At 45.8% G+C, this 24,067-nt stretch overlaps 1 protein-coding gene across 1 annotated transcript; it reads right to left on the bottom strand.

Moving 5' to 3' along the window:
* Positions 1-1,608: 1,608 nt before the first annotated feature.
* nos2b (nitric oxide synthase 2b, inducible) lies at positions 1,609-15,365 on the bottom strand. Its single transcript, XM_088616369.1, has 26 exons — positions 15,230-15,365; positions 14,715-14,865; positions 14,209-14,434; positions 13,772-13,920; positions 13,294-13,456; positions 12,873-12,964; positions 12,469-12,610; positions 12,065-12,204; positions 11,648-11,822; positions 11,028-11,129; positions 10,002-10,196; positions 9,219-9,301; positions 8,651-8,795; positions 8,244-8,348; positions 8,020-8,069; positions 7,717-7,891; positions 7,464-7,596; positions 7,056-7,134; positions 6,476-6,663; positions 5,946-6,115; positions 5,284-5,494; positions 5,035-5,122; positions 4,552-4,673; positions 4,271-4,419; positions 3,337-3,531; positions 1,609-2,641 (listed from the first exon to the last, which is right to left on the bottom strand). The coding sequence occupies exons 2-26, from the start codon at positions 14,822-14,824 to the stop codon at positions 2,591-2,593; spliced, it is 3,438 nt and encodes a 1,145-aa protein (XP_088472495.1). The 5' UTR covers positions 14,825-14,865; positions 15,230-15,365; the 3' UTR covers positions 1,609-2,590.
* Positions 15,366-24,067: the final 8,702 nt, after the last annotated feature.

The raw sequence follows: 24,067 nt of genomic DNA, 5'->3' as shown, positions 1-24,067 counted from the left end.
CACGACAGGAATATACAGTAACCGTCAAAATACAGTCTAATTCGGAAAAACACCAAATTGGATTTCAGTACAGGAAGCATGTCGCTGAAAAAGAGATCGCGCATGAGGAAAACTCTTCTCGCTGGTAGCATTCAAGGAGTCTCTCTAGACATGTCAGAGCTATTTCTGGATTTCAGTGTGCCTGTGTTCACCTGCACACAGCTCACAGCCTCTTGGTAGTTGTCCTGTATACTGTGTGTTGCACTTGGTCTTTTTTTTTTATTTTGAAAATCTTTCAAATTTTTTTAGCGCTCTACATTAACTCCCCCTCCCCACCTTCCCTGAGGACCCTCTGAATAGAGTAATTCTTGAAAACCGACGCCTAGCTACATTTTTGTAGCATGTATAGATTCGTCTATATGGATTTATATATTGATCTTTTAATGCCTGAAATCGAAATGGAGAAAGCGTTCCAGATCTTTTTGTGCGATAAATTAAAACCATTGAAGCTGTTCTCTTGACTGGACCTCAGTTTAACATCTAGTCAAAATGATGGCACCTCCTATAGCGCAGGAGCACAGCTTTAAAAAATCTGGACTAGTGAGAAGAGTGCCACCTATTGGTCTACTGACGCCACTAACAGCAATAGCCTGCTCGTCATAAAAAGACCTCCCATCCCAGAGCTGACCAGACTGAGCCACTCTTAGATCTTAGCTATAGTGATTTAGTATGGAAGCACATTGCTGCCATCAAAGGAAAAAAAAATCATGTTATCTTGTAATTACGACAAATGATGACCTCATAATTATGAGATATTTACTATATCTTAATTATGAGAACACTATTGCTTATTTTATGTGATAATCACACAATAGCACAATTGCCATATGATACCTGCATTATCATTAATTAGCTTGCAGTTTGATGCAGTGGAATTGATTGCACGGTAGAGTCTTGTCACAGCATAAGTGTGACTGTACTCATAATGATGAGGTTCACATTAGGTATAAACTGTACCATTTCATGATGAATAAACTCCAGTGGAAAGTTAAGCCCATGCACATCCTGTCCATAAATCCAAAATTCCAGCTCAGCTATCAGGAGCTTCTAGGTGCTGCACAATGTAACAGGTTGTTGATCATTGGTAATTCCTAATTATGGGATAATTTACTATCTCGTGATTATGAAATAATGTACTATTCTTATTAAAGCGAAAGCTATTTTTTCACATTACAGTAATTGTGCACTATCCATGCTTGATTTTATGGTTAGCATTGGGGTTAAGAATTGAAATGATTTGATTCAAATGTATTTATGCTTCTTTCAGATGAGAGGGGGAATTTGGCAGCTTTGTATACAGAAGCCTGATGAAGAGCAGAAAGGTATTTTCATCCACTTTACCCCTGATTTCCCTACAGCTGACGGAAATCCGGGCTTCGGTCAGCTACTTTCATCACGTGCAGACAGACGTGACCCTTTCAGGAATCTGTTCCTATAACAAGTTGGACATCCTACTCCCAGTTACGTTTTTCTTAATTTGTGCCTGAAGAATTGAGAGCAAACAGACTAAATCCTGCATCATGCATTGAACGATCCTGTGGCTTCAAGAATAACGAAAAGTGAACAGACTTTAATATGGAAAATTGTTTATTTATATTTTTCAGTATTTCACACGTACATCATTTTTAAATATATATATATATGGCAGTAGCACTTCATTAACATGGAATCCCTTAGACCGTCGGTATTCAAAAGTCTTATCAAGTAAAAGTAAAGCTATTGAAAGAATGTTTTCTATTAGCCAATATACAAGAATAATTAAGAGTGGCTTGTTTCTAAAAAGAGCTTGTGAAACAGACTTTAGAATATAATTTACAGAAAAAAATATTATAATACATAATTCTGTGCATGAAAGCATTTCTATATACATCTATTTTTATACTCTGGTTCTATAAAAGTTAAGTAGCACAAGTCCTTCTGTCCATTTTTATCTGATATTTATTTGCATATCCTACATACAAAGGTGTTGTGCAGCTCTCCTCTAACCCAGCAAAAACAAGGCCCTGGAGAGAGTTTGTGCCATAGACACATACAGTACCAACAGGCTGACCAATGTCCTGATCCAAAGATCAATATCATTTTTTTTTAAAAGTCAAGCTTCAGATGAAGACTGAAAAGACCCTTTCACCAGTTAGGTAGCATACCATGAAAACGCAACGCATTTAAAAGACATACACTGATTTTCCATTCGTGAACAGCTATCATTGTTTTCAACTTAATCAGTTAATATACAATGATGCATATTCCAAGCACTGGTTATCTTCATTTCAATGTTTAACTCCACTGTTCATCAGTGTTTAAAGGTAATAAAATAACATTAAAAACATGAACAAAATTAAATACAAAATACCATATTAAACTGCAATATTATCATCTCTTCCTTATAGCTAGACTATCTTATAAATACATTAAGTTACAAAATATATAATCTTTCAGTAAAGAATGCAGAAGTCACTTCATTTTACACATAATCTGTCGTATTTCTTCATCTCAGTAACTCAGTGCTGGAGATCTTTGGTCCTGTAGTGATCCAAGCTCCAGCTCTTGTCTCTCATTTCTGAAACACTGCTCCGAATATATCTTCATGATACCTCTTCTCGGTCTGGAAAGAATGAAATAATCCAGCATGTTAAGGCACTGTCTTCACACAGTTAACCCAACAGCGTTTAGAACTCGGAGAATACATTTAGAGTAAAGGTATTGTACGAAAACAATTTAACGTGCACATTTTCAGTTAAAAAGAATTGAGCTAAGGTTTCCTGCTTTGTCATGTACTAAAATTAATGAAAACTGTGAAAATCGTAAACTATAAACATTATTCTGAATGACCTCAACCAAGCACTAGTTTCACTGCATTGTTCATGAACGTTGAGCGTTTTCGTGAGATAATCCCTGTATCAGACCATTGAGCCTATTTACAGTAACTGCCCCCTAGCTTGTGTTCTTCACAACTTGTGCTGCAGGATAAAACGATTATAAGCTGGTTAACATTTCTGGTTGCCAGAACTTGGTGTCTGACATTGTTTGTCATGAAAGCAAACCACACATGGCAGTCTTTTCTGTTAATCTCATGTTTACCTGGTGAGCTCTTACTACTGACTGACTGATTTATTTGGCTGGTCCTTATACCAAAGCAGCTTACATTTTGACCCATTTACACAGCCGGGTGGAGACACCAGCTGTGTCTCACTTGGGATTTGAACCCACAAGCCACAACCTTCCAGCAGGGAGGCCAGAGCCCCTGCCCATTGCGCCACACTGCTGGGGAAAAGTCGGGGAGTCTCCCGCTATCCTCACCTTGAGCTGGGACAGATAGTTGGCAGCCTGCTCCAGACTCATGCTCAGCTTGTGGGCAAGGATCTTCGCGAGAGTCTCCTCCACGTCCCGCGCCATCCTCACGTCTCCGCAGATGTAGATGTGCCCCTGCTGCTGATGCAGGACTCTGACCACCTCTTCGGACAACCTGTCCCGCAGCACGTCCTGGACGTACACCTGCGCAAAGAGCACCGACAGTGTCTTCAGCTCCTGGGTTACAGCGCAGGACTGCGCACACCAGAGCAAAGCAACAGTTCTTGCCAACGGTGGAGTCGAGAGAGCACAGCGTTACAACGTGTCCTCCCTTTCTCTTAATTGACTCGATGGCTTCAATGATTCTGCCATTGAAGAGAATTACAGTAGAAATGTGCTCTAACAGTGGTTCACAACCCTGGTCCTGCGCGACTCCACAGTTTGATTTCATTCCAGCAGAGCTGTATGGGATTAACAATCTGCTGGGTTTTCCCTTTTTAACATCCCTGTGCACTTATTCTATGCTTCCAAAAATGCCCTGCTGTGGGTGTGCTGTTATAAAAAAAAAAAAGATCAGGATGGAAACTCCGTCCTCAGCTCACGATTGAAATGGTCTGCACAGCTCTTGTGGTCAATGAATGGTTATTGGCCACAGACGCAGGTGGCCCTGGCACTGTATCACACTCCCCAAATAATAATAACGTGTGTCTTCTCATGTACACCAGGAGTCAGTTAGGTGTGAAACCCAGAAACTGGTTCAGGACTGATGCTCATTACCAACCCTCTGCAACATCCTAGGAGCTGAAAAAGAGTTCTCCACAATCAACAAGCAACCCTGTAGCTGGCTGCGTCTGGAGCTCAGCTGGAACACACAAGGGATCCGGCCAGGAGCGAGCCAGGGCAGAGGCTGGCACAGGCCTGGGGGTGTTGGCATGCCACTCACCTTGGGCTGCCCGGGCTGCCGGGAATAAGCAGTGATGGCGTCCTTGAGGATCCCCCTGCGCTTGAGCTCCAGGGTCTCCTTCCGGTACAGGTGGTCCGTGTTGGACTGGCGGCAGCCGAACACCAGGGTCATGGGCGCCGCTCGGACCCCTGCGCACACAGCAGAGGGAGAGGAAGGTGAGTGCACCCGTCTCGCTCTGATCCCCACCCTGACCTTCCCCGGGGTCCCCGCCGGCCAGTGTCGGGGTGACCTCGGCGAGCGGGCGCGGCGGAGCCAGTTACCTCTGGTCTCCAGGTCATGCAGCCGCTGCTGCCAGAAGCTCCGGAAGGGCGCGATGCCGGTCCCGGGTCCGACCAGAATAGCTGGAGCGGTGGGGTCCTCAGGGAGATGGAAGCCATTAGCACTGCGGAGAGCAGGGAGCATAGTCAGCACAGAGCTTCTGGGTGCAGATTCAAGGAACACACGGGGCTGTTTATCACGCAGAAAACAAAGATGCTCAGGGACTTAATCTTTGAAAATAAACATAATTTTTGTTAACGGAACAAGGAGCGACGCCTCCTGTCTCTTTGGGGCTCCTGAACAGCCTGAGGTGGGGATTCAAAAAGCTCCCAGCCCCAGATCTCAGCTCAGAGGGCCGTGAGGATGGCTTCAGCCCCTGTCCAGCTGTGGGGTTTTACAGTGTTTCAAAAAAACTCTTGCTTGTGTTTCAACGCCCGATTTTAACGCCAGCGTTAACTGGAGTGTTTCCGGGTGGGGTGCAGTACCTGCGGATGAAGCAGGGCACCACGTCTCCCTCCTTGATGGTGTCGAGCCAGGTGCTGCAGACGCCGTGGTGCAGAGGCCCCAGTCCATCTGAAACACAGGGCAGGGGGGGGTCACACGCTGGCACAGGGGAAAGCAACCCAGCATCTCCCTGTGGCTCCTATCAGTAGCTGCAGTTCTAACTAGGCTAGCAGGGACAGCGCTGCTGGTATCGCGATTATGCAGTGTTCGAGAGATCGCCCTCGGAATACCTCTGGTATTGTAGCGGACAACAGCCACCGTGAGATGGATCTCCCCAGGGTGGCGATCCACGGAGGAGCTGACAGAGTAGAAGCGGGGCTTCAGCAGGGGCAGCTGGCTCAGGAGGAAGGTGGTCGGGAGCTGCAGGGAGGGGAACTCCTCCAGGACCTCCAGGAAGGTGGGGCTGTTGAATGTTTTCCAGGTGTTGTACTCCTTGGTGTCCTGCAGGGCAACGCACAAGCACAAGATTGTAAGTAGATATCGCTTTGGTCAAAAACACAGCTCTCCCTGCATGGACAGGTTTCTTTGTACTTTAGTCATTATTCAGACCAATACCTTTACTTTCATGGTCAACGTGAAGTGTCTTTCTCTTACAGTGATCAGATGCATTATTAGAAAACGTATTTTGTTCTGTGGACTGAAACAGGCCTGCTGTAGTTTATGTGTAGTAGCCCAGGGACCACACAACACTTCTTCAACACTTGATTTTACCATAGCAACACAACAACAGCTAGTTCTTGTAATTCTGGGGAGTTAATATCTGTTTCAATGCCTTGCATACTGCAAAGCCAGGACAATAATGAGAGGTGCTGAGTGCCTATCCAGCTGGTGCCGATGCCCTGTGACACCTGTGCCCAGGTGTGTTTCCCCCCTCTGCCCCGCCATGGCGCACCTGTGCCAGAGTGAGCAGCCGCTCCCTGTGGCTGTCTTCTGCGGCCAGCTGGGCCAGTTTGCGGAGGAGGCTCTGGGAGGGCGGGGCGGTGATGTCCAGGAAGTAGGTCAGGGCCTGGGACAGGGTGCATGCTGGGAAACGGGTGTCTGTCTCCCAGTCTGCGGCGCCCCCTGGTGAAAAATACGCAGCATGACAAGTGAGCAAAGGGACGATATAAATTTTATATATGGGTTTGACAAACACAAAATGTTTAATATTAGTTGCATCCATAAAAAAAGAAAGAAAGAAGCACAGGGCTCCTTCATAAACAGAAGTTTCTATATTTTAATGAGCCCTTAAACTGCACAGATACACAAGAAACTGCATTTCCCATATTTTCTCCGAAAGATCTGTTCCCCTGGTTTCTTCAAGAACTCTGGGCCACCCATACTCTCTGTAATGTGGGGCATTCGATGTGTTCATTTTGGACAGCAGTGCCGCCCTGGTTCTGCTCGGTGGGCATCTCAGTTCCGGCCGGGCCACACTCTTACCCTTGCTGGTGCTGGGACACACCTCCAGGCGCAGGGTCTGGTTGGACGGTGGTGCGTCGTTGAGGTGCTCGCTGACACCGCTGACCAGCTGGGCGCAGTTTCCTGGGAGCACCCCGATGTGCTCTCCGGGGAGGTAGCGCAGATCTTGTGTCCCATGGCTGACCAGCTCCACCAGGATAGTGGAACGGCTGAAAGAAAGGAAAGGGGGTGAGCCAGTGATTCTCACGCTGCTGGGCACTCTGGGAATCCAGCTGCTGACAAAAGGGATGGGCGTCTACATCCATGTGAACACTGGGGAAGAGTAATTCTGAAACGTCCCACGTGAGCAAGTTCGGTCTTTATACTAAGACACAGGGACCACTTTATGTGATCACCGTTTCAACATACTACCCACTTGAAAATATACGATTGCAAGATTCCAAATGGAAAATGCTCTCTTGCTGCACATTTCTGATGGTACTGAATGGAAATGTTGAAGACTAAAATACTACTGATCTCTTTCTATTGTATATTGCCAGAAGAGGACATTCGGGGATTATTTAAACATCTAGATGACTATGATCAAAATATAATATTGTACCTTGAGTGCAGACTCTGAAGATTGTGTCTCTTTTTCAGTTTCATGGCAAAAACGTCCTTCGAGTGGATCGTAGAAAGCGCTTTAGAAAGGGGACAAAAGTCAATTCAAAGTTAAAGTGCGAGTTCGTATTCTAAATGGGGCTAGTTCTGTAAAAGTATGAAATTCACAGATGTATAGACCGAGACATAACATGATACAATTTAATATTTTAAGTGGTAGTTATAGCTCAAAGTAGGACTCCATGACATTTGGCTTTTTCTAGTTAACATCTAAATATTTAAAAGTGTAAAAATGCTAAACTTTTATGTGAGAGGATCTTTCTCGATGTATTCAAGGCACCCTGCCTAGAGCCTCCCACCTTCCTGCGATTCATCCGAGGGCACTGCTCCTCGCACCCGGGAGACTCACCATTAATGAGGTCCAGCGTCTGGCTCTCGTTTGCCAGACGGTACCTCTTGGGGTCCCAAGTGTTGCTCAGCCGGTCACTGCCAGGGAGCTGGATGTTCAGCTGGCCACGGATATCAAACGTCTCACAGGCATCCTTTAACCAAACGCACGCAAGAGAGAGAATTTAGGCACACGCCTTTAAAAAAGCGCTGACAAAGACATTTCGACACGGGGATACAGTCTAGCCTCTAGCGCAATGCCTTGCCCAGCGTACCTTGAAAGCTACGCCAGCCCAGCTGGAGAAGGCCTCCTCCTGACCGCCCATTTCATCCCCCTCTCCAGTGAGGGTCAGCCGCTGCGCCCCCAGGTCTGCCAGCTTCTTGTCCACGGCGTGGGCAAACGCGCAGAACTGGGGGTACATCCGCGAGCCCAGGCCAAACACACAGTACCTGCGGAGACAGAAAGTGAGCACCACTGGTCTTCAATCTCCTGCCAGGAGTGGATGCTGGAGAATTTCTGACCTGGCAATGCATATTAATCCCACAACTAGCAGCCCACAAACAGTCTAGCTACCTACCTCAACTTGTTTTTCAGATGCTTCAGGGCGAACAATGATTTCTTGAACGTCTGTTAAATAAAAGAAGTACATTAATGAATATCCTACACAATGTATCGTATATATAATGACTGTTTTGAAGTTATATTGACAGTGGTGGAGTAATTGCAGTCCTGAGCACAACAAGGTGCCAGACAAGGTTCAGCATCAGCCGACAGCCTTCACAAATACACACACACACACACCTCTCCATTCCCCGGAGAATCTCCATTTCCAAACGTGCTTGTGACAATGACCAGGAAGGTCTCCTTCTCCAGGTCAGTGAAATCGTAGTCCTCCATGCACAGCACCTGCCAGGAAAGACAAGGTCAGCACCAGATACCACTGATCTTTCAGAGGAACACTCCAGCCCCTCGGCCAGAGTCTCACTACAGCTGTTCTTGTGCTGATGTGTGCCCATCGGCTTTCACTGCATGCAAGAGCACTCGCTCAGTCTTCGGAGGCGATTCACACTCCTCCTCCATGCTCTCTGCACTCGATAGCTAATAACAGGTAAGCAGCATGGGCTTAAAGTTAATAACTACTCGTAAACTTGGAAAGGTTTCCCATTCTCCTCTGCTGTGCTGACTGTACGGTTGGTAAGGAGCCTCACCCTGGAGTTAAAGGCGCAGTTCAGCATGGTGTTGAGTTTCTTGGCGAAGGTCTCGGATTTGCCCGTCTCAGTGGCGTACAGGACGGTGGCCTTCACCCTGGCCGCCATGACCTTGCGCATCAGGGAGGAGGTGAAGAAGACGGCTCTGGGAATGGAGGTAAAAATGTTCATCAGGCTGTGATTGGTCTTGTGTCCTTCCCTTCCCTGGACACACAGTCCCACCATTCTCGCTGCAGCTCAGCTCTTCTTTCCAGTCCCCTGCACTGTGTTCTTCAGCAAAGGCCTCGCTTGCTGACTTCCTCTGTCTTTCAGTGGATCGTTCAAACCCTTACTAAGACGAAGTGCAGACGTAACTTCAAATTAGATTGGCTTGTTGGCTCAACCCGCCTAGCTGAGGGTACAGCAAACACGCTGCCTGTCTCCCTTGCCCACCTTTTGATTCCAAGGGATGGGGCAGGGAGTGGCTTCAGATGTGACAATGGAGGGCTACGGGCCGAGGAGAGGGCCTGACCTCCTCCCAAACCTTCACTGAAACCTCCAGACATCTTCTCTGCCACAATGTAATTACCTGGCTAGGTCCCGGAAGTAGATCTTCCTCTTCTTTGGTCTTTTCTGTTCATCCTTCCAGACATGGACCGTCATGGGATCCGGCTTTAAAAAACAAGATTGTGGAGTTATGCACGAGCCCAGCTATATGGAAGAAAGAGGCCCTCAGCCTGTCTGTGGATACATCCAAAATGCAATGATATGTATATGCAGCATTTTAGCTTACAACTTGCTTGGAGAATATAATGGTTTTTGATTGACTTTTTTTTTAAATCACAATGGTATTTACTGGTACAGTTATTAGCTCAGTTACATCCATCCAAATCCATTGTCTAACTGCTTTATCCAATACAGGGTCACAGGCAACAGGCACAAGGCAGTTACAATTAAACCTAGAGTATCTCACAGGGAATTAGCCCCTGTTACAGTAATAAGGCTGATAACCCTATATGAAAAGGTGCTGTTTGTGCAGATGATACATGCTGGTTATATCGTATTCTCCTGTGCTGTGCATTATGCTTTTCAGTTAGCCTTCCCTTTACAGTCTACTAGCACCCATAGAGTCCGCAACCTTGGTCCTGGAGAGGCACGGGAAAGTTTCGCTGATTTTGTGACCTTAAATAGTCAGGGAGCAGAGATCTGGCGTGTTAGCTTCCTCTATCTGAGGGACCGATCGATACAGTGAAGTCACTGAGAGCTCAGCAGGAGCGATAACCAGAGAACACTGCGACCCTTCAGATCCAGGGCGGCTGACCCCTGGCCTGGCCTGGCCGCCCCCTGCATTGTCCGGCAGACAGCCCCGTACCTGGTAGTAGTAGAAGGGGCTCAGGATGTAGCTGACCATCTCCTGGTGGAAGACTGGCGTGAGGCTGCCGGACATGGGGGGCACCAGCCACACCCAGTCCGCAGGACAGCCCCCCCGCAGGCGGAACTCGTTGTGCATGTGCTTCATGAAGGACTCGGCGGCCGAGTGGTGGTCCATTATCGTCACGTTGTGCTTCTGCAGAGCGAAGACAGGGGAGACTGAGGAACAGGGGCTACATCCTCCGAAGAGGCAAGTATCACGCTGCGTTTCGCCAGGTTTACGGGCTCGCACGACAGCGCTTCAGTTTCTGTTTTTCGCTCCGAAAAATGTAATTCATTCCCCAAAAAACTAATCCTAACCTGTGAGCGAATTAAAAAAAAAAGTTAATTTAACATCCCTGCCCCCACACACAAGGCACTGAGCTCGCCACAGGCTAAATTCCCAAGTTCAGACATGCGAGCTGCACCTCACTGCCGGGACACTGAGGGTGAGCAGTTCCCCGGCAGGCCCTGGCTGTGCCACTCCTGGGGGTGTCAGTCACCACAGACCCGCCACCACATTCCAACGGGCACTGTTCACCGCAATCCATCAATTATCCAACCTGTTTTCCCCTTTCTCCCTACTTAAACCTTTCTGCCACACCTCTCCATGCTCACCATTGAGTTTCACTCACCAGAGCTGCTCCATTCGCCTGTTTGCCTAGCAACGTTTTGGATGACGGGTTCTGCCTCACCCCTGACTACGGACCTGCCTCACGATTCGGATTTGGAAATCTCTCCCGACTCTTGATTTAGCCTCCCCATCGACTACGCACCTGCCGCCCGGATCGGATTTGGTTTTCCGGACTCTGCTCTCCGGATTACAGATCTCTGCCCTCCTTCTTGACCACGGCATTGCCTAACGATTTGGACTTCGGTAACGGAACTCGCACTCTCTCTCTCTCTCTCAAATTTTCACGCCAGCCCCGCACAGGGTCTGAATCAGCCCTGCTGGATTCTGACAGCCGGGTTCGGAATGACAGCGTACCTGGAAGCTGTGAATGACAGCGACGTTGATGGCAACCAGAGCCTGGTCCTTCCACAGGGAGGAGAGCCTGTGCGTTTCCAGTCCCATCCTCCTGCCCACATCCTGGAGGAGAAAGAAAGCACGTTGACTCCCGTTGACTGATCTGAGCTACCGCAGCTCAGGACAAAGGCTCGCACAGTTGGCTCCCCACATAGGCACAGCCCCCTCTGGCAACCATAGTCCCCCACTCGCTATTTTCACAACAGGAGCGCAGTGGCTTTGAGCCGGCGAGGTGAGGGAAATGTGCTCATGCTGTAGTAAAGCTGAGCAGGAAAGAGGCTCACTGGGGACACCTACAGGGAGTTAGCAGCACTGTCCTCAGTGCCTCATGCAAAAGCACAAAAAACCTGCCATGCAGAAAGGTCTCAACCTTCTCCTTAATTTAAGCATTAATTCAAGCGCGCCTGTGTGCCTGAGTCTTGCATATTGCACCTATGCTGTGCTTACTGGCTGGTAAAAGCTTAAAATACTCCCCCTCATTTTTTTAGGCATCCTCGGTCAGATCATTGTAATATAGGATATTTTAAAACCTCACACTGTGCTCCGTTGCTCAGTCTGGCTTGTACCGAAAGGGCCCTCACCTCCAGGATATTGTAGCGGCTGGCATCACAGAAGTCCCTCACGCCGATCTCGGTGCCCATGTACCAGCCGTTGAAGGGGCAGGCGGTGAACTCCAGGCCCCCCACTTCCAGAAGCATGTTTGAGACAGCTGGCATAGCGTACCACTTGAGGTCCAACTCTTTGAACCACTCGTACCTGGGGGAAGGAGGGGGAAGAGTGGGTCGGGCCTGATTCCATCACATCAGACAGGCAGAATAGCCCGCACACAGGACTGATGCCCGCTGTGTCCTCCACATGGCAGTGCTGCTGCTGCAGACATTACTCAGGACCACGCTGTCCCGGCAAAGAAGAGAAAACATTGCCCATCTAGAAAGGTCCAAGAAAATTGTTTTATTTGTTTTTCTCTTTGTAAAGCGAAGGGAAAACATGACACCTACTGTGGATGCTCCATTGGGACCTCCAGAATGAGCTCCGGGGGGATCTCAAAGAGTTCGGGGTCCTCGCCGTTAGCCTGCAGCACCAGGGGCAGCACGTCGAAACGGCCGTATCGGGGCTTCCATCCCAGCTGAACACACAGCTGCAAGGTGCGGGAGAAACAGAGAGAGAGTCGTTTGTCAGCGGAGCAATGACCTTAACGCTCACCTAAAAAAAAAAAACGAGTCTTTGAATCCTGCAAAATTGGAAGAGTGCAGCAGTTCATTCGAAGAGGATGCTAAAATATTTCAGCTTGGTGCATTTTGTTCTTTAGTTTTTGTTGACGTTTTTGGGAGCCCACACACGACATTAAGCAGGAACTCAGATAAAGAAGCGCTGCCCGATGCGATCTCCGCGCCGGCCGTACCTCTGTGAACTCCAGGCTGGTGGGGTCCCCCAGGACTGTGCCGTCGGGCATCTGGTACCCCGCGTACTTCACCAGCTGGCCGTTCCACACCCGGAAGTCATGCTGCCCGTCGCTCCTCTGCGGGAAGACCGTGATCGCGGACCTGTGCGAGAAGCGAACACGCAGTCGGTAGGAATCCCTTTTTACTGTAGTGCAAAAAACGCCGTCAGCCTCAGGCTAGACGTGCAGACCTGGTACTGCGCTCCTGCTCCTTAACTTGGCGCTTCACGCCTGTTCTCGGTCAAGACCACCAAACCCGCGGGTGAGAAAAAGGACGTGTTCTAGAGCACCAGTCTGCCCTCAGTGGGACCCCAGAGAAAGGTCAGAGACCATGATTAGGTGTTGGGATTAGCTGCAGTGCTCACCTCAGGTTTCCCTCGTTAGTGGCGTACTTCAGGTGATTACACAGGAACTCAAACATCTCCTTGGCGGTAGTGCACTGCCGGGCATCGAAGACCTGCACGCAACACGGAGAAATCACACGCGTGCACAGACATTTCAGCTTCACGGCTACACTGATAAACCGCAAAAAACAAATCACCGTACAGTAGGCTATATAAATGTTTTTCCTGACTGCTTTATCAAACGCAAGCACGTTAGAATAAACAATCCAAAATGTTTCATTGACAGGTCGGTAGCCGACAGGAATACAGTTTAAGGTGTTGTGACTGCTGTGAGCTACAGTACATAACTGCAATTGGAAGTTACTGTACGCCCTGGCAGAAGTGCACCAGTCGAAACCTAACGACGACCGGCTGAGACCTGCAGAAATCGCCGCTTCTGTACCTGCAGGTTGGCCCACTGGATCCTGCCGATGCACCTGGGCGCGTTCCGCCACGCCTGCTTCGCCGCAAACGCAAGCTCGTCGAAGGTCAGCTGGAAGGTGCCGGTTTTCTCAATCTCCATGGTGACAGCTTCCACGCGAGCCAGGTGGTCCTCCGTCCTTGGCCTGGCGGAATAAAGTCATGTCTGGAGTTATTCATGCGCCCTAGAACCTGCTGCGCCGTTTTAATGTTTCAGTGCAGGTGCACCAATATGGCTATATACTGTACACGTTTACTGCCCCTCACTGCAGACTCCTTCTCATTCTTCCACCGATTCGCTTATTTGTTCTCAAATTCAATATCAACCACACACAAGACTAACGCCCGATCAATGACTGTGACTGGTTAACCAAGAGCGTCCCTTTTACCAATGCCTGAGCATTGCCCGCTGTCCCGTATTTGTACAATTTCGTAAAGGCGAAAGATGAGCACGGACTTACTGTTTAAAAGACTGATAGTACTGGTTCACGAATTCAATAGCCTGGACCAGAATTTCGTCTGCTGGCACCGGCTTGTCTCGCGGCCCGCGAGACAGGCACTTGGGGTTCATGATGGACCCCTGACAGACGCTGGGTTTGCAGGGAAGGTGCTGAAATCGGGAAAGCAAAAGAACTTCAGTTCAATACTTTTTAACTCCCGCGTCTGCATACAGTATTTCCAACCTAAATCAAATATCTACTAAAGGAACTGTATGATATTTAATTACAGAGCCCATTACATCTGAGATTTTAAAGTTATTTTACCTTTAATAAAGTACCTGCTCCAAAAGGCATGTCTTTTATGAGGTGGGATACTTTAAAATGCTGTGTGCATTTCCGAACCTAGTTAATAACGTCCTAACCGTTTATATTGAAATATTGAGAAAAAAATGGTTTACCTTCGCGGATCTGTGGTGCAGAGTGTCCTGCAGACTGGAACTGTCCTCGATGTTCTTGACTTTGATGAAGAACGGACACCGGGAGCGAGCCTGGTTCTGAGCGCAGCTCCGAGGGGGCATCTGGGAAGGTGCGGGCATTATATTATTTACCTTTTCTACCTGAATTTCCGGGACAATTTGCGCCTTTTTCTCTTCTTCGATCTTTTTAAGGTCATCTTCGAAATTCCTGGAGGAACAAAGAAAGACGAGAAACTAAGCAGTCGTTTCTGGAGTCAAGGAGACAAGGCGCGTCGTATTGTGCTATTAGGTTAGAAATTCATCAAAGTTATAAAAATAATATATGTACACCTGCTGACTTAACGCAGGAACAATGTAACGATAAATAACCCATTATACCCCTTTCTCTTGTCATTGGAAGATAAATATATTAACATTGGTTGTTAATAATAATAATAATAATAATAATAATAATAATAACAACAACAACAACAACGTTATAAACATACTTAGAATATTTAGCCCCAGCATCAAAGCTGTTGTTGTTGTTCAAGTCGATACTCCGAGAAGAGTTTTTGAAGTTCTTGAGTTTTTGAAAATAATTCCAAGAAAGCAGCATTTTCGTGTCTTTGTTTGTTCACACAGAATATAGAGAATAACCTGGAAGAAACAAAAATACAAAATAACTCGATTGGCTCATTTGTAATGGAGACAGGCGGTTCTTTTCCAGCTTCTTATTTTACACCTGACTGTGGAGAAGCCTGACAAATTACTACAGAGAGAAAATTAAAGCCAGACGCAGACCGTTGGTCACCAGGTCTGTATGCCTAGGTGCTCAACCATAATAAGTGCAGCAGGAGGTAAACACACTACAAAGGTGACTACACTACAAAGGGGGAAAGCGCAGAACAAAATAATTTTGAAGAAAAGAGATGAGGCAAAAAACAAATGCCCATAATGATGCATGAATTCAATGCATCGGCTCTCTGCCTTCTCTCTCTCCGGCTCTCGGCACGACTCCCACCTGCTGCTCTGGAGTGCGCTCGTCCGAAGTGGCTGCAAGTGTTCGGCTGTTTCCCCCGATTACTGGTCCGGCACCTCTCACTCGCCGCTTTATAGTGTGGAGACGGTCGGCTGAAACTGCAGGCGTGGTGACAAACGAGGAAAACCCCTCAATAAACTCTGACACTTCCTTGAGCAGGCGAGGGAGGATGAAACAAACGGTGACTGTCAGAGCAGAAGTCTCGTCTTAGAGGGGATGGGTAATATCTGGAGATTTCTGGAACCACACACAGGCGGTCTCTGGCACGCAACATTTGGCTAGGATGAACACATTATAGCTAGAATGAACACATTGTAGCTAGGATGAACACATTATAGCTAGGATGAACACATTGTGGCTAATATAAACACGCTATGGCTAGGATGAACACATTGTGGCCAATATAAACACGCTATGGCTAGGATGAACACAGTGTGGCCAATATAAACACTTTATGGTCAGGGTGAGCACATTGCGGGAAGTTTGAACACATTTTGACTAGGATGAACACTTTCTGATTATGCTGAACGAGTGCCTCTTACACCTAACGTTCCTTACTTAATGAACAATTACCTATCGTGGCGCGATCAAAACCTGCGCGCCGGTCGCTCTGACCGCCTCACTTCTGAACTGTGCAGCGGAAAAACACCGAAAGCAGCGCGACTCTGCAGCTCCGATTTCTCAAAGTTACAAGTTCTCGCAATACAATGTGATTTTCGTCAACGTAGTTTTTTTTGTCATTTTATGTGATGATACGGTCATAAGTCCAAAGCGCAACACCGCTGTTCTATGTAATGTCTCATTTTTAGATTTCAAATCAAGCGATGCACTCCACATTTTTCTGGTCTTGTCTGTTACCTGCTCATAAATATTTCAATCTAATTAAATATAATATTTCACTTAATGTTTAAACTAAAGATAACTTGTTCCATATTTAATGTTTTAAATTATACTAAACTAAGATTATTATTATTAATAAGAAGAAGCACATAACACATGGATGTCACATGCAATTACATTTCACATAACCATTATAAATTGCATTTGCAAATCCATTATTTCTGATCTAGAAGCAGGCTCTGTTTATTTCTATCTTTTCTATATACCTAGTATACATGCATGCTGTGTAAAATAACAGTGACGATGACAACTGCCTGCGAAACACGTGTGTATTAATATTAAGTTCATCAATTGTATCAACGAAATAAAAAAAAAATCTTTTTAAAATCGCTGGTTACAAAAAGTCATAAAATTAAATTCACCTATTAATTAACAACCATTGGAAGGAATTATCATAGTATTTGTAGTGTGGGAACCACTCATCTGTTAAATCTCTTGATTTGAAAACTAATCCCTATTCTGCAAAAGATTCTATTCTTCAAGTCAAAACAGTTTAATGCAGTTACAATACACCCTAATTACAGGATTACTGAAAAAGGAAGTTAAAAGAGAGAAGACTCATCCCTTAATCCGGAATACCGTACTTAGAAAGCGATACTGCGGTTAACAGACTGCTCAGGCCCATTAATAAGATTAATGAAATATTCGTAAGGCTGCAAAGGAACAAGAGAAGAAAGAAAACACAACGTTTCGACCGTGGGGCCTTCTTCAGGTGACATATTCTTAAGGTTGTCGATTTTGTACTATTTCTCTGTACTGGTTCAAGTCGTTTCAGATTTCCAACAGTTGAAATAAAAGTCCTAGAAGTAAGATGCTCATTCGTTCTTTTCTCCACGCTAAAACTTGGCAATGTCTTGCAAAATGTTCAACACTCCCTAGGCAGTGTTGTTATTTGATAAAATAATGTTATTTCCTTCTTTTCAGAATAAAATGAGGTCAACAGTGTGTTGGGGGGATAGTTAGAAGACCAAAAAAAAGCATTTACCCAGGAAAACAAAACTCAAATTCATTGGATCATTACAAAAACGACAATAAGAGGAAGTGTTATGAAATCATTTGTGCAACCATTTATCTGTTAAAATCTATTGGCTGAGCAGTTGAAAACCAGAAATATGCCAGAGTGCATTCACTTCTTCGGCTTTTCTTGTCAGCGCCTTTGTTGCGAACCTTTCCTTACAGGTACCTGAACAATGCGAAGTAAACAAACACTGCTAACATTAAGGAAGTCCTTCAAACGTTTTTGGTAAATTCATGTAAAAGATATGCGTAATGTCATCAATGCTCTTTTAGGGTTATATAACGCCGCACAATAGCGAAGTGGCGACCTGGCTTGCGGCTCTGGTATCAGCTACACTCGAGCCTCTGTAAATCAATTGTGGGCTTTCCGGTAAACTGCTTGAGCCTGCCTCTGTTGTCCTTTGTTTCGTGCGGTGTGGTAGCGTCACGCTGTCTTCAGCCAAGAACTGCCGTTACCGCACAGAACGTGTCGGATTGATCTGAAAGATAGATTCACGATGTAGGCATCGCCCTCTGTCCCAAATGCACGCTTTTTTTAAAAAAAAATGCTGGCAGAAAACAACAGGAGCCCCTCTAGTTTTGAGCTCATGATTCCAACTGATCCTGGTGATACGGAACATCCTTCTCGTGTTACGGTATTTATCAATCCCCGTCTCTTACACAAATGTGTCTGCCCTACTTCCACGTCTTCGGCTATTTCTGTCTTACTACCAAACCCAAAACCATCGCCATCACCTCCTCAGGGTCGGGTCGGGGACGGACTGACTTCAAGGGGACTCTACAACCGCCGAAATTCGAAATCTTTATTAATTTGCTCTCCTCCCCACTGAGAGCTGGTGTGTGGGGAGCGTACTGGTGCACTATGGCTGCCGTCGCATCATCCAGGTGGGGCTGCACACTGGTGGTGGTGGAGGGGATCCCCATTACCTGTAAAGCGCTTTGAGTGGAGTGTCCAGAAAAGTGCTATATAAGTGCAAGCAATTATTATGGCTAGCAGCCATATCACCCTGCAACTCACAACTGGCAACCCACTGAAGCTAAGCAGGTGTGAGCCTGGTCAGTACCAGGATGGGAGACCTCCTGGGAAAAACTAAGGTTGCTGCTGGAAGAGGGGTTAGTGGGGCCAGCAGGGGGCGCTCACCCTGCGGCTCATGTGGGTCCTAATGCTCCTAGTGACGGGGACACTATACTGTAAACAGGCGCCGTCCTTCGGATGAGACGTAAAACCGAGGTCCTGACTCTCTGTGGTCATTAAAAATCCCAGGGTGTTTCTCAAAAAGAGTAGGGGTGTAACCCCGGCATCCTGGCCAAATTTCCCTATCGGCTGTTATCAATCATGGCCTCCTAACAATCCCCCTCTGTGAATTGGCTTCATTACTCTGCTCTCCTCCCCACTGATAGCTGATGTGTGGTGAGCGTTCTGGCGCACTATGGCTGCCGTCGCATCATCCAGGTGGATGCTGCACATTGGTGGTGGTGGAGCATTACCTGTAAAGCGCTTTGAGTGGAGTGTCCAGAAAAGTGCTATATAAGTGCAATTATTATAATGATTTTGCTAGATTTCAAAATGAATCACCAGCAAGAGGGAAACTGAGAAAGTAAAAACAATACACACCTTTGAAAAAGGGCAGAGGGAGTTCTGTCGGATGATGAATAACATCTCAGTTATTTAATTGAGGTCCAATTAAAAGTTTAAATAGGGGGTGGCATTGCAAAGCCTGCCTAACTGAAAAAGGAAGTTAAAAGAGAGAAGACTCATCCCTTAATCCGGAATACCGTACTTAGAAAGCGATACTGCGGTTAACAGACTGCTCAGGCCCATTAATAAGATTAATGAAATATTCGTAAGGCTGCAAAGGAACAAGAGCCCCCCCCCGATATCCATCTGTCCATTTTCTAACATCTACTTCCAGTTCAGGGTAGCGGGAAGCCGGAACCTAGCTCAGCGAGCAACAAGCGCAAGGCAGGGTACACCCTGGGAAGGACACCAGTCCACCACTGGGCACTCACCCTCGCACCAGGGCCCGTTTCCCCAAAAGACAATTCAACTGTATGTCTTTGGATGGTGGGAGGAAACCCAGGAACACAGAGGCAACATGCAAACTCCACACGGATAGTACCCCTTGGCCAGAACTGGACCCAGGGCCCCAGCACTGCAGGGCAGCGATGCTGACCACTTCACTACTGTCCACCGATACTCAACACAAAACAATCCATCCTTTACTTTTTATGACATATTCCAAGGCATCTTTGTTCTAATTCTTTCCTTATTCTCTTTTTTTTCTGGGCTGCTTCCTTGACTCTAGTGGATACGATCTAGAAACAGGGCACAGCAGACTAATGGCTGGTGTTTTTGATGACGCCTTGCGTGAAGATAGGAAGAGGGAGGGGTCAGAGAATGGTGGTGTTTCTTGTAAATCATACAACATGATTCCTGGTACAGAAAAAAGGTGGGTTTATTACATAAAGCTTCTGCAGTGTCTCCCTCCCTTCTGTGTTTTTACTAAGGTGTAATGTTGACTTTAGCAAATGAATGATTAATATCTGGATCAACCTCTGGCATAGTATCTCTTCATTTCAACTTTTATAACAAAATAAAAAAAAATCCTGTAAAAGTGATTGAGTCTGACATTATACTTTTACTTTCACTTGACCTGCCAATCTGTTTTGGTGTTTTTAACTTCAATTCATAGAATTACATTCTAGTGGGATTTCCACATTTTCGTCAACTCTGATTCACACATCCCTGGGATTCTGCCAAGACAGCTATTGCCCAAGTTTGTACGTTTTCAAATTTCCTTTTTCTTTTTTTGGGATCCAGGCTCTCGTTCAAATTGGTCTTAGCCTAGGGATGTTTTTGAAAGATGTGAGGGCACTGCTTTTTTTTCGTTCATGTACTGTATGAGGTCATTCCTTGCCAGAGTAACAGCTGAATCCCATTTTCAAGGCAAGAACTGCAGAGCAAAAATAGCCCTTTGTTTTCCTTCTGTGTTAGTAAGCCTTACCTGCTTAAAGGTCACCCAGTTTCCAATCTTCCTACATGCTGGGACATTTCACTAGCTCAGATATGCTTTAATCTGATATAATTATTATTGGGATTTCTAAAAAACCTGTCCTGAAGCATTCCAAAGCACTTTACACATACCGTAGCAGGTGGTGACTGAGTTCATCAGCGCTGCAGTGCAGGCCCTCCTGGGAGACATGAGGTAGCCTTTCGGCAGCCCCAGTACACAGCAGATCAGGTGCAGAAAAGGGGAAACTTGCTTCATTTGGCAAAAGAAGAGGGAGCTTTGGGGAGGCCAGAATGTGCAAGCCCAGGGTGGAGCCGAACCAGGAAACCTGTGTTAACACCCTCATGCTCACAAGCAGTGCCATCGCATCTTTAATGTGCATGCAGTCAAGATCTCAGTGTACCGTCTCCTCCAGTGGACAGTATGTCTTACAGTTTAGAAATTCCGGCCTAGAGAGAAGAAGAGCACCACCTACAGGTCCACCAAAGCAACATAGTGTCCCTTAGAAGCCTCTATACTGGTACTGAACAGGCTTATATATATATTGAGTGACATGTCCATAATGTACATTCCACACCTCCACACCATCAACTGGAAAACTGGGCTTCTTAGTTCCTAGTTCCCTGGGACCTTTGTCTCTGGCCGTGTTTGTTAGATCCTCATTCCTTTAACCAAAGTATTAATTAGACATTTTCAGGATTTGTCCAGTTCTAAACCTGTTAATTCTTCTCTAACTTGGCCTATAGCCATGCACTGAGCTAATGAGTGAGCCTTTGAGGCAAGCCATAGGGTTTTCTGTAAATGAAAGCTCACGGAACTGTTTCATTTGAAAATTTCCACTTCATCATTCTTCGGACTGCAGGAGCGGAGAACCAGCGCAAATAAAGAAGTAGCCAAAAAAAACAGTGGCTTTCCTCCAAAAAGACGGCATTCTTGCTATTGACATTGTCAGGTGGTAATTCATTTTTTCCATTTACCTGTAAGCATAACTGTGCTCAACTCATTGCACTTGCACATATCCTCTTTACCACAGTAACCCAATAACATCCAAGCCTGGCCACACAAGCACAGTCCTCTGCCTCAAACTGTAATGTAATACACACGAGACACAATAGTGTCCTATTTTCATAAAGCAATCATTTGGAAAATGTATTTTCACATTGACTTCAGTGAATGCAAAAAAAATGCCAGTGTAAATTCGCTGATGAGCAATGAAGAACGCCTGATCTGTGTGACTGTCAATGAAACCAAGTGTCTGGTTTATACTAACTGCTTTGGGTGGTCAGACATCTTCTTGTCTGTGCGGCCACACTGGTCACAACTGGCCCGGGAATAATCCCTGTGCAGCATGTGAGACAGAGAGGATATACTGTAGACACAGCAGTGTAAACATCATTCACTAGCAACGACAACACCCAAGATCAAAGCGCGATTAACTATTATGGAGCGGATATTGGCTTTCGATATTGCTTGGCTGAGGGCTGACCTCCTGGCTATAGGACAAGGAGGCCAGGATGCCCCCTGCAGGGTGACCGAGGGGCAGCTGCAGAGGGGGAGATGGGGTGGAGGTGGGGATGCAAAAGACGTTCGCGAGGGAGAGATGGGGATCACGTTTGTATTTATAGCGTTTTGGGAGAGGAATGGATTGTCAGAAGCGATAGCTAATTACTGACGGCTGAGTCCGATTGCACTTGGTTGTTGTCATCCCTCCCGAACCTTCGTTATAAACTCCATCACAATTTCACTTAGGAGTGCTTGTCGATAAACACCAGCTCCTGATATCAGGGCCGTTTGATTAGTGAGGTGCTTCTTGTTTTGTACATTGTTGAACAGCCGGATGGCAGGCTTTGTACCTCCATGGGGAGAGCGGTCCAGCACAACAGTCTTTAGGCGACTGACAGCTGGCGACTGGAAATCTTTCGGACACCTAGAGAATTCAGCTATATCCCATTGTGCGTGGACACAGCCTGCATCAACATCTGCCCTCCAATTGTAAATAAAACCTGGAGCTCATGAGCTACAACGATGTCCCATAATCAGATGCTTTGTGAATGTTGGAGCATTTAAGTTTAATCGGTTTTGGCTTAACCAGCTTGGGGAGTTAAGGGGTAGCCTCCTGGCCGTAGGATGTGGAGGTTTGATCCCCCATTCAGAGAGTGTAGCTGTAAAGGTGGAGAGGAGATAAATGCAAAAACTGTGAGAACGGGTGTGTGCGAGAGTTACATATACTGTATAGCAAACGTCGGTCATGAGGGGGATGTAGAACAGCCAGGTGAGAATAGCTCGGCTGTTATTACCTCTCCAAATCGTCAGTTATGAACTTCCATTTAGTGAACTGAGGCCATGAAGAACACAGAATACCTGCTATATTTATGTACTGTGTTATGTTATGTCCTATGTTTTTCCACTCATGACAAAACATTGATTTTTCTAACCACACAGCCAGGGGAAAACTCAACTGGATGAGCAGCTTTCTAATCTTAGCTGGGAGGACATCGAGAAACAAAGAATGGACTGAAGAATTTGACTGGTTAGTCATTTTTTTTTAATTGTGTTCTATTAAATGAGGTGTGTTACCACCTCGTTTCCGAAAAGAGCTAGCCAGTTCGGTGGCCTGCAGTTGCCACATTTCCACAATAAAGTGGATAAAAAATGAGTCATTATTCTAGCTCTTCTCGCATTCAGGAGGAAATGTTCCCTCACAACCTTTGATGAATGGAGATCCTTCACAGTCCTACACAGTATAGTAATATATAGCAAAGTATTGTTACTCTATACTTTACTCCAGCAAAGAGTTCACACGATTTTAGTCTCGAGAGACAGGGATTAGAAACCAATAGGTCATTGGTTTAGAAAATGTTGATTTAAATATGTTGAGCCTAATTTTCAGAAAGTCAGCATTGCAGGACAGCTCCGTCACTCAACACACTTCGGGCAAACAACATTTAAGACGTTCACAATGACCTGAAGTTTCATTTTTTGCTTTTATTTTTGGCTTCACCCCCATCTGTTGACAAGCCCCTCTTTGTTCTTCAGCCGAGACATGACTGAGCCCAGTACTGTTTAGTATCTGCCGAGCCCAATCCGACACTTTGAAAAGCATCGAAACACGAGGAAGGATACCAACACATCAAAAAAGACCAAACCTGGAACAAGGACACAATCTGTAAATAGTGACTTATGGTTTAACAATATTTAACCCATAAGCCATATATCTACATTCTAATGCTAGCCTGATTATCTTAGATCTTAGATCTCCCAATTATACGCAGCATTAATTTCCTGGATGCCTCCTAGGTAGAATTCACCAAAAGAAGAAACACCTATTATGTTTTTCCTGCAAAACCAGATATGTGTGGAAACACACCTGACTCATCAGGCTCTTGAGTGTGAGGCAGCCTGTGAAGGTGCTGTTCACACTGAGATAAATTCAGGCTAGGCAGTGGGAGTGGGACATTTCTGTCTATAAGGGAATATGGGAGAGGAGTACACATTTAAAAAAACAGATAAGAATTTTTCCAATCCTTGATTTCAAAATAAAATAAAGTAACCTTTTATCTTTCATTTACTTTTTGGTCTATACAGATGGGCAAGCTGATGTTTTCAAATAAAACAAAAGGTTTATTTTTTCTTCTGGTTTATTCTCGAGATAGTGATTAAATAAATCTGTTAACTAAATGTTTCTTAACCTACCACGAGTACTTAATTTATTGCATGTTAAAAGATATAAATCCCCACTAATTGCTTAATACAAACTATTTAGCTGTGAGCTGTCAGGGAATCCTGATGGCTCACACAATGTGCTTCTGACGTGTAGGCTTGAATTTTCTGACGTGAATTTTCTGATAGGTGTAAGAATGCATTAAAAGAAACACATCTGACAAGCAAAGAA

The sequence above is a fragment of the Lepisosteus platostomus genome, chromosome 22 (genome assembly GCF_059453375.1).
Source record: "Lepisosteus platostomus isolate fLepPlt1 chromosome 22, fLepPlt1.hap1, whole genome shotgun sequence".
NCBI lineage: Eukaryota > Metazoa > Chordata > Actinopteri > Semionotiformes > Lepisosteidae > Lepisosteus > Lepisosteus platostomus.
Note: the sequence above shows the minus strand (reverse complement) of the source record. Positions and strands in the feature narration are given on the sequence as shown.